Source organism: Pistacia vera, unplaced genomic scaffold, assembly GCF_008641045.1.
Source record: "Pistacia vera cultivar Batoury unplaced genomic scaffold, PisVer_v2 Contig460, whole genome shotgun sequence".
Taxonomy (NCBI): Eukaryota; Viridiplantae; Streptophyta; class Magnoliopsida; order Sapindales; family Anacardiaceae; genus Pistacia; species Pistacia vera.
In genome coordinates, this window is record NW_022196291.1 from 631488 (window position 1) to 647460 (window position 15973).

At 35.7% G+C, this 15973-nt stretch overlaps 1 protein-coding gene across 1 annotated transcript; it reads left to right on the forward strand.

The window, feature by feature from the left end:
- Positions 1 to 4939: 4939 nt before the first annotated feature.
- Positions 4940 to 7047, forward strand: LOC116145144 (transcription initiation factor TFIID subunit 1-like). Its single transcript, XM_031430577.1, has 2 exons — positions 4940 to 6118; positions 6681 to 7047. The coding sequence occupies exons 1-2, from the start codon at positions 4940 to 4942 to the stop codon at positions 7041 to 7043; spliced, it is 1542 nt and encodes a 513-aa protein (XP_031286437.1). The 3' UTR covers positions 7044 to 7047.
- Positions 7048 to 15973: the final 8926 nt, after the last annotated feature.

The window sequence follows — 15973 nt, forward strand, 5'->3', positions numbered from 1 at the left end:
AAGCCACAAATCTCAAAAGCTTGAATGGACAATACATCTTTTTAAATTATTATTTTTTATCTTGAATAGTATTTTCTTCAACTATAAAAGCTCAAGCCAAATTAACTTACAAATCATTAAACTAATATTTGATTTAATAAATGCTTAATTTTATTAAATTAGTATAATTTTCAAAGTAGCTATTATTTAACAAAAATATCATTCCCAATATTTAATTAATATATACAAAAATAATGAGTGAAATAAGTTAATTGTTGATTATTAACATAAAAGAAATTATTACCATAAAAGAAAAAGAAAGAGAATATTCTAAAGAATATTTTAAAGAATATTCTATTGAGTGAAATAAATTAATTGTTGATTATTACCATAAAACAGATTATCACCTTAAAAGTAATTGTTATTTAATAAAATATCATTCTCAATATTTAATTAATATATACAAAAATAATAAGTGACATAAATTAATTGTTGATTATTACAATAAAAGAAATTATTACCATGAAAGAAAAAGAAAGAGAATATTCTAAAGAATATTTTAAAGAATATTCTAATGAGTGAAATAAATTAATTATTAATTATTACCATAAAAGAAAGAGAAAGAGAATATTCTAAAGAATATTTTAAAGAATATTCTAAGGAAGGAATATATATATATATCTGTGTGTGTGTGTGTGTGTGTATACATTTCATGATTAAAATAAGAGAATGGTTTTATGGAAAGTGTATTAAGAAAACAGGCTTTGCCAGTTTTACGGATTTTCACGTGGCATGTCTCGGTCACCTGAGTCTAACGGGAGCGCCAGGATTCCATGGGATTAGGAGGGTCTGGATGGGTTGTGTCAACTTGCTATCAGAGCCAAGTTTTCGATTTTAAGGGCATTTTCATAATGCATGCAGTTTTTTCTTACAGAAAGAAAGTTAATTGCAGGCATAACAGTTGTTTTTAAGAAAGAAAAATTTGTTTACATTTTGTAGATATCAGAATGAGTCGACGTGGCCAACCTCGCACGAGTATGTAAGGGAATTGTTAGTTCCTCAAGTACACAAGAGGGCGAGTGAGCCTAGAGGGGAAGTAGTAGAAAAGTCAGTTACCTACATGCTAGAACCTCAGGGACCATATGTGGAGCCAGTTACCCATGATCATTATGTAGGGGTAGAACTAGTCATTGAAGTCAATGTAGAGCCCCTAAATTATAGGATTAACATGGAGCAGACAATTGATATTTTAGATCAATTGCCTACGAGAGTGGCTTAAGATCGGACATTGAGGCGTCAGGCAAGTGAAAAAACCGTAGAGAGAGCAATGAAGTTAGGGGCAACCATGTTTGATGGGACTGGGGATGCCACAGATGCGAAGTCTTGGATGGATAGGATTGAGTGGGTGTTTGACGTAATGGAGTGCACTGAGGCTTAGAAACTTCGATTTGCTAAGTTCCTACTAGAAGGCACAACATACCGCCATTGGTGGAGTTCAGTACAGCATATCGGGTAGGAGTTTGCGGTCACTGCTCTTCTAATTCTTTGTCGGAGGCCCTCTTCAAATTTTTTACACTTTGCCCTTTCATCTCTGGTAATCAATGGGGCAAATTGGGACAGCTCAATAAACTTGTTCATGTATTCTTCCACCAACATGTTTGCTTGAGTTAACTCAAAGAATCTGCTTCTCTTCGAATCTTCATAAAATCGGGAGTAATATTGGTCGAAAAATTCTTGGCGAAAGTTCGCCCAAGTAATTGTCTTAGAATCCCCATATCCGCCAAAGCCAATTTTTTCATTTGGATTTCATAATTTTGTGCTCTAACTGAGTTGCCCCAATTGAAAATAGCATTGAGCTATCAATTTTCTTCTTGAATAGTTTCAAAACTGTTTAAAACTTCTTTATCATTTTTCCTTTTAAATTTTGCTTTCTTCACCCCAATGGGTCGTTGAGCCGAACTACCACCAATATTTTCATCATTTTTGTTTAGAGAATTTGAAGACATGTCACAAGGCACCGATTAGGGAGACTTTGAAGTGGGAGTCTCTGATTCTTGTGATACAAACCTACCGGTTTGCCTTTGAAATACTTCTGCAGCATTAACATTATCTGTAAATTTTTCAATATCCTTAAGTATAGGCCACGCATGATCAAATCTGAAACCTTTCTTATAACTTTTATCTTGTGCTAGTAACATTTTGGCTTGAATCATCTACAAAACAATGTACATATAACGTTAAAATCAATTAGTTAAAGAAAATTAATTAAATGTAACAAATACTCACAATATCTTGCTCAGAAGCACCACTTGNTTTTTTTTTTTTTTTAAAGTTCCATCTATAAAAGATAGTGAAAATATACTCATAATTTTTTAATTATATATACCCCTATTAGAAAAGTTTTTGATACTCTTTTAAAAGAATAATTGATCATTTTAAACGTTTGTATATTTATATTTATACTTTATAGTCTCTCAAAGGGTTAGATAATAATAACCCCACAACCTTTTGATACAATCGGGCATTAGTTAAAGGATAATTGTTCATGTCATTTTTAAGTTAGAGATTATGATCAATGGGTAATGTAATATATAAATTTGGGGCAATTTTGACCGAGGTTATATAAGATAACGGAGGTAATCTTCGTTTATTTTGCAAAATTTATATGTTTTTTTTTACAAGTAATAAAATATTACAGTAATCTTGTATTTCAAATAGTGTTTACTATTGGTAATATGGGAGATAACCTTATTACCTTGTTGGGGGGTATTTTTAAAACATTACCTAAGTAATCTGATTTGTCTACTCATTTTGCCCTTAATTAAAAACTATTTTGAATACAATTGTCCTCAAATATCAACCAAATAACAATCAGCCTAGCCCCTCTACATTTGAGAAATTAGCTAAAACACCTCAACCACAGAATGTTTAAAAGTTAACAAAATACCTCCAACCACCTAAAACCACTGTCGACTGCCATCAGTCACCGTAATGTTGCATGATCGACGAGATATGGCCAGTCATGCAACGGTAAGGCCTTTTCCGGTCATGGATCACAAATCCATAGCCAGAAAACAACCAGATTTAGCATTTCTATGGTCCTTTCACGATCAAAGATATAGCCGTGAAAATGCCTGATCTTTGGTCGTGAAATGGCATAGCCAAAGATTTGGCTTTTTCACGACCACATCTTTATCCGTGAAACGATCATAGATCTAGCTGTTTTCCGACCATGGATATGTGATCCATGGCCATTTCCAGCTTTGCTGGCGCACGACAGGCCATATACGATCAGTTGTGTGCCATTCCATCGACTATCAGCGACAGCCGGCAGTGGCTTGGGGTGAGTGGGGGTGATTTTACTATAAATTAAAGTTTTATATAGTTTGGGTGTTTTAGCAAAATTTCAAATATAGGGGGTTAAAATAAATGATTCAAAAAATAATAATAAAAATACTATTATATTAATATTTAAAAATGAGGGTAATTTAATAATCTATATAATAAACCCGTCAATTTATCCTCCCAACCAAACATATTATTCACCAATTTATTCGAACCAACCAAACACATTTTCTAAACATTCCCAATAATTTTCAAGGTGATCTTTCTTTCCGTTCAAATAATATACTCCTATAATAAAACATTATATGATCTAAACGCTTCCTTTGTTTCATGAGTTAGGGCATCTCCAACCCACACTATTTTGGTGTGAAAAACACCAAAATAGCGTGAAACACTGAAACTGTTGCTCCAATGCAGCGCCATTTGCTGCGACTGAACAGTGTCATGCTAAGTTTGGTGTAGCACTGTTCATCCACACCAAATTGGCATGGTACTGTTCATACAGCAAATTTTTTTTTTTTTTTTTGTTATTTGTATTTAAGTTAATTTGATTATTATTTATATTAATATTTATAATAATGCTATAATTCAAAAGATGATGAAAATTTAAAAACAAAATTTTATTCAATGCAAATAGTAAACTACAACAACTCAAAATAAAAATTAACACTAAAATTAAAAGAAAATACAACACAAACTAAAATAACAATTTAATATTCCGGTAGATTAGTTCCGGATTTTACAAGATCATCAAAATATTAGAAAGAATTAGAGTTATTTTGAGATCCTTGACCTTGTTGTTGAGATATTTTTTGCATAATTTTTTATTGAGTAAATAAATGCTTAATTTTATTATTTAGTATAATTTTCAAAGTAATTATTATTTAATAAAAATATTATTTTCAATATTTAATTAATATATATATAAATAATGAGTGAAATAGATTAATTGTTGGTTATTACAACAAAAAAAAAATATATATTTTAAAGAATATTCCTTTTATTATAATATTTGATGCAATAGATTGGAGATGCAATAGTGTTTTACATAAAAAAATCACATCAATTTGGTGATGGGTTAGAGATGGTCTTAGAGGTTATCTTAGAGAATTTGATTTAAAAAATGTATACCCCATACTTCGTAAGATGAACCTATATGGAAATTATGGAATAATATTCAGGGAAAAATTGACCAAGAGCAATTAAAATTTATTATATTCTGCACCTAAATTTAAGAACACATCATATCTCAGACAAACACAGTTCAACAAGAGCATTAATACAAGAAATTTGCAATAGAATTTTGAGTTTTTGACAGGCCAGCACGGTACTAGCATTAGTCAACTGGAACTGGTTGCATGTTCTCAGCCTCTTTCCTCAGATCTTCAAACAGAGCAGATGACAAGTACCGCTCCCCAAAGCTCGCATGAACAGTCTGAAATTTAAACCAATAACAATTCTGAGTATTTTTTAAGGAGAAGAAATCATCAAGGGAGCGTTTCGTCTGTGGAGCTTGTGGTCAGGTTGAACTTCTTTAAATTAGCATAGAGTTTATATATTGTCCAAAATATGTTATCAGATGATTGTTTACTTTTTGATGAATCAGTTTGGACACATGAGGACCAACAAAAACTGCCCTAAGTATCGAGCAGATCCAGATACACAGCTTGAAACTGCAGATTCAGAAAAAGCTTCAGGAAAATCCAACACTCTGGATCCTTCAAGTCAGTCTCAGCCAAAAAGTCTTAAAAAGAAGCTCATATCTAAAAGTGCAACAAAAATTGCTGTGGTTGAAGCTTCAGAGAATGAGAAATCTAATTCAAAGGCGAAAGTTCTCCCCCTAAAATTTAAATGTGGCTCCACTGATAAGCTTTCAGATAAAGTTGTTTCTGCACACATGCAAAGTTCTGACCAACCAGTGACTTCTGATGTTGAAACTGCAAACAAGTCTGTTGCTAAGGTTAATAAAATAAAAATTTCTAACAAGCTAAAACCTGAAGAAATGCAGGCTGAGTCTCATAACCCCTCTATTGTAATACGGCCTCTAGCAGATGCAGATAGAGTTCAAGCTGAATCTCCTAGGCCCTCTATTGTCATACGACCTCCAACAAATATTTATAGAGAACAAGAATCCCATAAGCCTGCTATTGTCATTAGACCCCGAACTAGTACAGATAGAGAACAAGCTGAATCTAATAGACCCTCTATTGTGATACGCCCTCCTATGGAGAAGGATAGGGAGCTGCCTCAAAAGAAAATTATTATCAAACGACCAAAAGAAATTATTGACCTGGACCAAGTCAGTCCAGATGGAGCCACTCATCTTGAGTACAGGAAAACAAAAAAAATAATTGACTTGTCAAGTTTTGAGAAGTGTGGGAAGCAGGAAAGGTCACAGTTGATTTATGAGTCATCAGAAAAGAAAGGTAAAGAGGAGAGAAGATGGTGGGAAGAGGAAGAAAAGAGAAATGCGGCCAGGTTGAGGGAAGAGAGGGCAAGGAGGCTTTATGAGGAAGAAATGAGGGTGCAAGAAGAGCGAGAAAGGTTTGCTGAAATCAAAAGATATGAAGAATCCATCAGAAGGGAGAGAGAGGAAGAAGAACGCCAGAAAGCAAAGAAGAAAAAGAAGAAAAAGCCAGAAATAGCAGAGGATTATTTAGAGGACTATAGGACAAGAAGAAATGATAGAAGGATGCCAGAAAGAGACCGCAGTGCAAAGAGAAGGCATGTTTCTGAGTTGGGAAAGTATGTTGCAGAGTCGGGGCCTCCAACTAAGCGACGTAGAGGGGGGGAGGTACTCTACTCATTCTTACCTTGTTACCTACATGTAGAATTTATTTTTCATGCTCTATCAAACAATTACAAATCATGGTCCTTGTGAATCAAATAATCTGTATAATGTACAGAAAGAAAGTTTAGATATATGACTGACATCTCAATTTCAACCACGGTGTCAGTAGATACCTCTTGTTACCACTAGCAGTAGTATGTCCTACCACACTGTGGTTGTTAATCCCTCTACAGCTACAATTTAATCGCAAGGGGCGTTTAACTGTAGAGTGACTTCCTTTTTTTTTTTTTTTTTTTTTTTTTGTAAAGTAAAAAACGCACAACTTAATAGTAATGTAGATAATTTCTTGCTTAAAAGTTCCTAATTTTTTTCTTTGGTATAGAAAAGTGGGGAGAAGTTTGAGGAGCTATATTGATAATTGAGGGAAAACTATCAACTTGAATTACTTTCAGATGCAGGGTTGCCTTTTTTTCTTCACTGGTTTCAAGATTATAAGAGATGATAAATATTTCAATATGTTTTATTTTTAATCTATATTGACTTGTGTGTACATATATCCTTTCAGGTCGGTCTGTCAAACATATTAGAATGCATTGTGGAAACACTCAGAGAAAATACTGATGTGTCATTTCTTTTCCTAAAACCTGTGTCAAAGAAAGAGGCTCCCGATTACCTTGATATTGTTAAACATCCCATGGACTTGTCCACAATCAGGGATAAGGTGAGGAGGATGGAGTACAAGGACCGAGAGGAATTCAGACATGATGTTTGTCAAATTGCCATCAATGCTCACATTTATAATGATGGGCGCAACCCTGGTATTCCTCCTCTAGCTGATCAGCTTTTAGAACTTTGCGACTACTTGCTGCATGAGAATCGTCGTAACCTGTCTGAAGCTGAGGCTGGCATTGGATCACGGAATATTTAGGGGAAAAGCTATAATCATTCATTTGACTGAAGCCCAAAAATGGTATTGTTTTATTATATACTTTTTTGGGTAATTTCCAGGTTTTGGAGTGAAATGGGCATGTGTCCTGATGAAAAAACAAGTTGGTGGCATTCCATTTTGTGCGTACATCACAGTAAAGTTGTTTGTATGACTGTAAATAAAAGTGGTGTATCCTGCCTATAGTAAAGCATTGTAAGCTTTCGATATCTTCTTCCTAATATAGTACATTTTTTTTTCTTTTTCCTTTTTTATGAATAGATTGCAGAAAAGATGTGCTTATACATTTGGATTATGCTCATTGACTTCATATAGCAAAGTAGCAAACTACTAGCTCTCCTTTTTGAATCCTTTGGCCTTGACGAGATGATTTTATAATGGAAAATGTTACGCTTGCAATATTTTCTTATAAACTTTTTTTCATAATCCCACTCATCATCGGTTAGCTTGCAAATGGGGAAGTGAGCCTCATACAAGCAGGTATGATCATTTTGTGAGTTGATTAATGACGAGTTATCATGTCGAGAGTGTGAGAGAGTTTGTGAGAAGAGGTTGTGAATGTAACATTAATATTTTATAATTTTTTTGGAATTTTATTGGATAGGCTTTTCTAAGGGATATCTGCAATAAACCCTCACAGTTCTGTCAATTTATAGATGGCACCTATTACTATGAATTTTTCTCCACAATAAAACGTTAAAATTAGATTTTAGAATAATTTATATAACTTTTAAAAATCAAATTACATTGATAATAACAATGACGAAATAACTCGTACAAAATACTTCAAGTTATAAAATGATTTTGAATTAAAATTTTTTTATTTAAATAATTTTTTATGACATTTTAAAAAAAAAAAAAAGGTAACTACTGTTGCAGCAACAACGCCTCTGGCAGCGGTTGCTGGCCACCGAGAATTTCAAAGGTGGCACGTTTGATGACACAATTGTAGTTGCAACTTAAAATGAGAGAAAAACTTAATCTATCCTAAGCTTTTAGTCTACTCGTCAAAATCCTGCCCTTTTAAATATTAGGAAATATTTTTATCAGTATAACATCTATTAATTAATTCTAATTTTAAAACAAGTATTTTTTACATAAAAATGAAAATGCCTTTAGAGGTAATATTAACCTAACTTTACTGAAAAAATAATAGTACACAAAATATACCCATTCTGTCCTTATATAGTTTAATGTAGGTTAGACTCAGAATCAAGGAAATCTTTCCAGCAGTTTAAATTTTAAACTACAGGACAATGAGGACATAGATAGCAGACTCAAAACCCTAGGGGAATAAAGGTAATTATCTCTAGTTAAAATCCCCTTATTTACATATGGGAGACAGTTTTTCAAAACCCCTTGTGATATGAGTATTAACTCTAAACCCCCTGCTGTCGGTATTTTTTTGTTTGGTTGAACATAGAAGCGTTAAATAACCTCCACAGGGTTGGGGAGATTTAAAGTAATTATCCCTATAAATGGTTATATATTGCAATGGCTCAACCTTAAATTTGAGTCTAGATAAACTGTAAAATCACGTAGGAAATGAATGGGATGATGCTTCCTAGAACTACATATAATTTGAAGGAATAGATGGATAGATAGTGTTGAACTGATTTTGACAGATGCCTAAAAGAATTGCCATTAACTAAAGCTAAAAGCTGATTGGTATATGCAGTATGTACAAAGTTTCCCTGGAAATTGCTCAGGAACTTCTCCAAGTCAATCAAAGTCGATCTTGTTGAAAGTATAATTAAAGAGTAATTGAATAGGGAATAAAGGATTGGCTGGTTTAATATATTCGCAATTGGAGTTTATAGTCAAAGATTGCCAATCAAGTCTAGCTATTGTTAGCTAATGTTGACCTCTTGTCCTCTTCCTTTTTTTCTGTTTGGGTGGCCAGACCTCCCATGTTTGTATTTAAAAAAATAACTCTGAAAATATTTTACAAATTTTTTTGAGTTAGAAAAACTGACGTGGCACACGTAAGATTCATTAAACATGTAAAACGGGTTAAACTGAAAAGATTTAAACATATGTGGGTAATATTATAATTAACAGAAGTTTGTTTAAATTTTGAAAATTAAAAACGACCCCTACCCTTCAAAATCGCTTAATCGAGCCATATAACCAAAAAAGGACCGACGAACACCTTTGATTTCTTTGTGATTTTCGGCAATAAAAGTGCCCTATTTTTGGCAAATATTCGATCTTAAAGCTTCCTTACACAAAATCATGGTTGATATTCACAAAGAGGAGGAAAACCCAACCCCACTCCAAATCTTAAGACTCCAGCGACGGCGGTTGTTCAAAGGCTGTCGAAGAAGACACTCCAGTGGATCATTCGATGAGTCAAGGTGATCTAGAGGTAGAGGAGACAACGGCTGCACAAGAACATAAAGAAGAATCGAAAAATGGTTCTAAAGAGGAGGACGCCGATGAAGAAAGGGTACGTTTTTTACTTGTGGTTTTGAATTTGCTGAGAAATTTGATTGATTTGTTCGAATTTGGGGGATATGTAGTTGGTTTTATTGTGTGGTGGTTGTGGCATTTTGTCGAGTAGTTGGCGGGCATCAGGGGAATGACTTTGTTTGGGTTCTAGAGGATGGGGGAAGGCAAGGGAGGCCGTAGAGAGGTTGTTTGTGGGAGGTTAGAGGGTTGGGGATGATAGAAGGTGGCGGAATAAGGGGGCTGGAGGGATGCCCTGCATATTGTAGGGCTAGCCACGCACAGCTACGCGCGATATGTAGGGCAGCCCTCCAACCCCCTATTCCGCCACCTCCAGCCATCCTCAGCCCTCCAACCTCATGGAACCTGCCACAATAGCCTCTGTAGGGCTTGCATTGGCTTCCCCGGTCTTCTCAAGGCCAAAAACACCCACTCCCTGATGCCCTCGTTACCCATATCCCCCAAATTGGCAGCCTATTGGTTGTTTTGGTTTCTTTTTTTTGCTGATATTTAGTTTATATAGATTGTGCAGATTTTCTGAAGCGAGCGATCAGGAACCGTACTTCCCCGTAAGGGTAACAGTTAGGTCGAGTTGGCAAGTTTTTATGAGAATAATTGAGATTTTAGAGGAACAAAATAAGGGTATGGACCGATTCAAAGAGAGTTGTTTCGGTCATTTTGTGAACATCGGAGAAAATTGGAAAAATGCGTTTTGGGGACAGAGAGTGCATTATATGTTGCTGCACTCAGTTAAAAGCAAAAAAAAAAAAAAAAATTGAAATGTGGTTCGTGGTGGATGTGAAGCCACTACGTTTTGGGATGATGGAATATGCCCTGATGATAGGCTTAAGACGTGGGGCATTTCCAGATGCAGAAGAGCAAGAAAGAATAAAGAAGAGTAAGGTAGCCGATAACTTGACTAAAAAGGTTTTGGGGGGGAGGGGAGGTGTCTATTACGGGATGCGATTTAAAGGAGAGGTTAGGAGAAGGTGGGTATACCTCTTTAGAGAGGTTCAAGATGTGCTTGGTATGGTTCGTGCATTCGATCCTAATGGCTTCTAACTCAACAAAAGCCGTTAATATGGATTGGGTGAAGTTTGCAAGCAACATGGACTTCTTTAATGTTTATCCGTGGGGACGGGTATCATTTCAACTAACCATGGACTCCTTGCAAGGAAAAGACATGGTGTTAAAGCATGCCAATCTATCGAGAAGAATAGACCGAGCACGTACAATTTGTTTGGCTTCTCATGGGCAATGCAGGAAATATTAATAATCTTTTGTTATATTTTTTGTATTATATGTGTTTTAATTGTCATATGAACTATTTTTTTACAATGTAGGCTTGGATGTATGAGGTCGTCCTTGTCTTGGCTAAGAGGGGGGGGAGGATGAAGACTTCGGATGAGTGACCACAATTTCCTAGGATGTTGCAGTGGCACATCGAGAAGTGTACCATTGGGATTATGACAAAATAGACATGAAAATTCAAACGGATTAGGTAAGATTAAAGGATTAATCTTTTGAATATGCACTTGCTTTTAAATGTGACTTAAATTTAATTGAATTTTCTTCTTATTGCATGGAATCGTACGTCTCTTCCTCACCGTTACTACTGGTGAAGCGGGAGAGGAGTATGTTACATTATTCAAAGCACTAGACGATGCAATAGATGAAGGGATAAACCGCCTAATACAGGACCTAGAAGGGGTCACGCATGTGAGTGCAGTTGTAGGGCCACTGCTTGAGAATGTTGTTGACGCCGAGGATGATAAAGCTCCAATCGACGGGAGGGAAGAGGAGGATGAAGAGATTCGTTCGCCTCCACCCAATTGGCAAACCGGTACAACAAGTACTACTTTGCCGAGGTGTTGGGGTCGGGAGAATGAGGTGGTTGACCTCATAAATGGTCTGTTTGAGAGTTTTACAATAGTCGTTTATGAGAGGTTTGGGAAGATAGAAGAGCAGATGAAAATGGTGGAGGAGAAAGTTGATAGGGTGGAGGAGGAAGTTGGTGGGGTATTGAAAGTGGTTGAAGTGCAACCTGAGCATAAAAGATAGAGTCGAAAGAGTAAGCACGTAATTTCTCCTTACACAGCAATAGCATATGGAAAGAAGAGGAAAACGAAGAAAAAAAATGAGGAAGTCTGTGAAAGTGGAGAAGCAAAAATGGAGGAGGGTAAGGAGGAAGGCGGACGAAGTGAGGAAGTAAAAATGGAGGAGGGTGAGTCGAGACACGAAGGAAGTGGGGAAGTGAAAATGGAGGTGGAAGGCGGAGGAAGTGGGCAAGTGAAAACGGAGGAGTTAAAAGTCGATTTGTATAGGCCAATAGATGAGGAAAAGAAAAAAACTTTTCTATGCCTATTGCAATGATTCTGGAAGTGATGGGCATGTGAAGTACAAGACCAGGGATTATTCCCAAGAGTGGTTTGAGAAGATGTTAACAATGGGCAGGTGGCTCGACGACTCGGTGAGTTATTTTCCCTTATTTTTCCTTATGTTTTCCATGAAATATTGTATACTTATCATGTTATTTTTATTTGATGTAGCATATCGATGAGGCATTGACACTTATGAGGCTACGACAGAGCAGTAATTGTGATATTTTGTATCCGCATTGTGTCATCACCGATGTGGCCTTTGGCCAAACGCTAGTAACTACATATGAAACTTTAAAGAAAAATGTCAATGGTAGAGATGCAACAAGGGGAGGCAAGCAGAAAAGATTGGCCACAGATGACTTCGACGGTGTCCCTGATGATTTTCAATTTGATGATAGGATGATACAATATGTATGGGGTGAAAAGCCCAAACATGGCAATAGTTGGGCAAACTTTAAAAGAGTATATTGCATCATGAACATTAAGGATATGCAATGGATAGCCGTCATCGCGCTACTAGAGGAGGGCTTGTTGCAGATCCTTAATTGCAACCTAAGTATTTGTCGAGAGAGACAGTTGGAGACAGAGTTGCAGTCGCTGTGTATATTGTTCCCACTACTGTTGCATGACAACGAGATGTTTCAGCACTTGGATGATGAACTATTGCAGCAAAGTGGCCACTCATGCCCCTTCCCGTCCCGACAAATGACTCAAGGTAAATTTTGTATAAAACTTACATAATACAATTGTTCTATAAGCTGATTCTAATGCTAATGTTTTCCTCCTATTCTAGTACTAATTGTGGGGGCATATGCACTAAAATTTATTGAGTTTGACATAACCAACACCCCAATAGACAGCTTGAATGACGAAACAATGAGCAACTGTCGAGAGCACTGGGCTGTTGAGTGCTTCCATGGGCATATGGACCCCTTTTGACTGACCAGAACCCAATCCAAGTCATTGTTGATGCTGTCATAAAAAGGTATGAAAGTTGGACTCGGAATTTTGTAGTTTATGTGATGTTGTCTTATTGGGTTGTCTTGAATAATTGGATTGTCTTGAATTGGATCAGTTGGTGTTGTTAGGCGTCAGGCTGTTGATACTTGGGTTGTGGTGTTATGTATGCTTTGTGGCCTATGCCAAGGCTGGATAATGTTGGAAGGAGTGCTGCTGCTGCTGATGCTGAAGGTGTGCTAGATAATTTTGGAGGATGGGGAAGTGGCTAAAGAGAATGATGAAGAGGGGGGATGGAGGCTGCCGGCCTTGCTTTTGTTTTGGGCGTATATAAGACATTTATTTATTGTATATAATATTGTAATTTAATGTAATTGACACATTTCATATTTGTACAAAAAGAAATTTAGTATTTCTTTCCCTCTTTTGAGTTTGAGTTTATTAGTATTCTTGTTACATGACATAGATGTGTTGATGCAATTAGGTTGTCAAATTCAGGAGAAAATATGGAATTAATATGTGTTGGTGATTTTAGTTTGTCAATATTCAAGAGAAAAGCTAGAAAAAATATGTATTGCCCATGATCGCTTAAGTGATATATAAGTGATTACATATATCACTTAAGCGACCAAGGGTTTGCTATACAGGATCGCTTAAGTGAGAAAATAAATCACTTAAGCGATCATGTGGTAACATCTAGATTCTGCCATGGACATGATCGCTTAAGCAACCAAGGGTAAAAGTGAACTTCGGACATTCACAACATCACATGATTATTAACGTTAATGTTAAGCGACATCGGTTATTAACACTTATTAAGGCCAATTAAAAAGGATTATTTGCAACCTAATTCCATCAACACATATTAAGGTTACAACCGTATGATATATGGATGAATGTCATAGCGCACTAGCGTGACACGTTAGGAGAAATGTACCTTATTTCATAAATATGGATGATGTATTTGAGAATGATTAGATTGAAATAAGCTTCAATTTCGACTGTACGATTAGTTCAGTGGACCATGATCTGTCTTATGTCAATTGATTTGATTATTTATATCACTTAATCGATTTGTTTTCAAAATTATATTTTAATTAAACTAATTTTTTTTACGTCTGTACATAAACATGGAAAAGAAATATTAAAGTATAGAATGATTTTATATAATACAAATTTTAATGTTTTTAAAGTACCCAAGTAAATTACCTTTAATTGCTTAAGCGATATATGGTTTTGCTTAAGAAATCTTGTTTATTTAGCCTTGGTCGCTTAAGCGATTTCTAATCGCTTATGCGATCTTGTCAAAGGCAGAATAAAGGTCATCCGACTTTACTGGATCGCTTAAGCGATTTTAGGTCTCTCTTAAGTGATCTAGTATATTTAGCCTTAGTCGCTTAAGCGATCACGTACAAGTCAGGATCAAGATCACTTAAGCGATGTTTTACTTTTACCCTTGGTCGCTTAAGCAATCATAGCGATCATGTCCAAGGCAAAATCAAGTCACCCCAGGTGCACGATCGCTTAAGTGATTCTTCACTTTTACCCTTAGTCGCTTTCAAGGCAAAATCAGGATCACTTAAGCGACCAAGGCTATTTTGCTTCTTATCTCGCCGATCTTTTGATATTATGCACGTTTGAGTGAGAAATTATATTATGTATTATGAGTGAGCTTTATATTCAATCATAACCATCCATTTTTGTGAAATGAGGTACGTTTCTACTAATGTGCCACACTCGTGACTAATTTAGTAAATTGATTGATTGATTGACTTGATACGACAATTATGTTGATAATATTTATTTTGTCTGTCTTACTTCTTTGCGAAACAATCAATGCCGTATAGAGGTAATATGCGAAATTTTACTTACTTAAACCCTTTTTAAAATGGATGAAAATGAAAAATAATTAATTTGATTTAATACGTTATAAAGGATGATTTATTTAAGGTAACAATTAAATTTAAAACATAAAAAATTGAAAACAACAACTCTTCAACGGTTGGCCTTGGCAACTCTCTTGATTTTATCATTCTTCTTGATAACATAGCTGGAAATACAAGGACATAAAATCAATTTAATGCACCACAAAAGAGAAACATAATAACTTCACCAGATCACTCAAGCAATATTCAGTCGCTTAAGCGATCTGCTTGTCAGATCTGCATATAAGAAAATATCGTTTAAGCAACCTTATGTCACTTAAGCGATTTGGTGGTCACCAGATCTGATGAGCAACAGATCGCTTAAGCGATCTTATGTCACTTGAACGATCTGATCTTATTTGTAGATTGCTTGCTTTCTTGCTTCTGATCAATTCGAACTTAATTTTCTGGATCTGCATGTGATTGATTTTGGCAACTGCTTCTCTTATGGCCAGGTTGCTTGCAAATTGAGCACTTATTCATCCTCCGAGGAACCTCACATGCTAATGGAATACGCTTAACTCTTTTTCTCCCCTTTTCTATCTTCATGAATGGCAGATGGATAATAATGTCAACCAACTCTGGTGGTACCACCCACTACTCTTCTGGAGGAATTAGATATATCATTTCCGAATAAGCTAGCATGTAGTGATTTGCCATATAAAGAGGGGAGCAAAGTTCCATGTAAATTCTTGAACCAAAATCCGGCTTCCATTGGTGTTTTAGTACTGCTAGTGCATGAGGACAAGGTAAACATTGAATGTCAAGCACTTTACAGCTGCAAGTTTTACTAAGAAGATAACTAGGGCATCCGAACCATAGCCACGCACTGTGAACTCTTGAGCATTAAGACGATAGACAAACAGTGTATTTGATAGTTCCATACGTTCTCGCAATAATTTTTCAACTGACGGAATAAGGGTTGTGGTAAAATCATCTGACTCCATACAACGCTCATGGAACTAACGTGACAATGTCCTCTAGATTACATAAAAAAGGGCAACTATTGGAAACTCTCTTTCTATTAACAACTTCGAATTTATGGACTCGGCTATGTTTGTGATCATGACATCAAACCTTCTTCCAAGAAAGTAAGCTCTATTTCATCGCTCAAAACCAACATCATGCTCAAGATACTTAGCAATTCTATCATCCTTGATTCGAATTTGCCGGAAGTGCTCCTCGAACTCATCAACTCGAT

What these genes read in the sequence shown, in the direction of transcription:
- LOC116145144 (XM_031430577.1), top strand. Translation starts at nt 4,940, where the DNA reads ATGAGGACCAACAAAAACTGCCCTAAGTATCGAGCAGATCCAGATACA. An exon ending in AGCGACGTAGAGGGGGGGAG is followed by an intron (nt 6,119 to 6,680) that starts GTACTCTACTCA and finishes ATATCCTTTCAG; the next exon opens with GTCGGTCTGTCAAACATATT.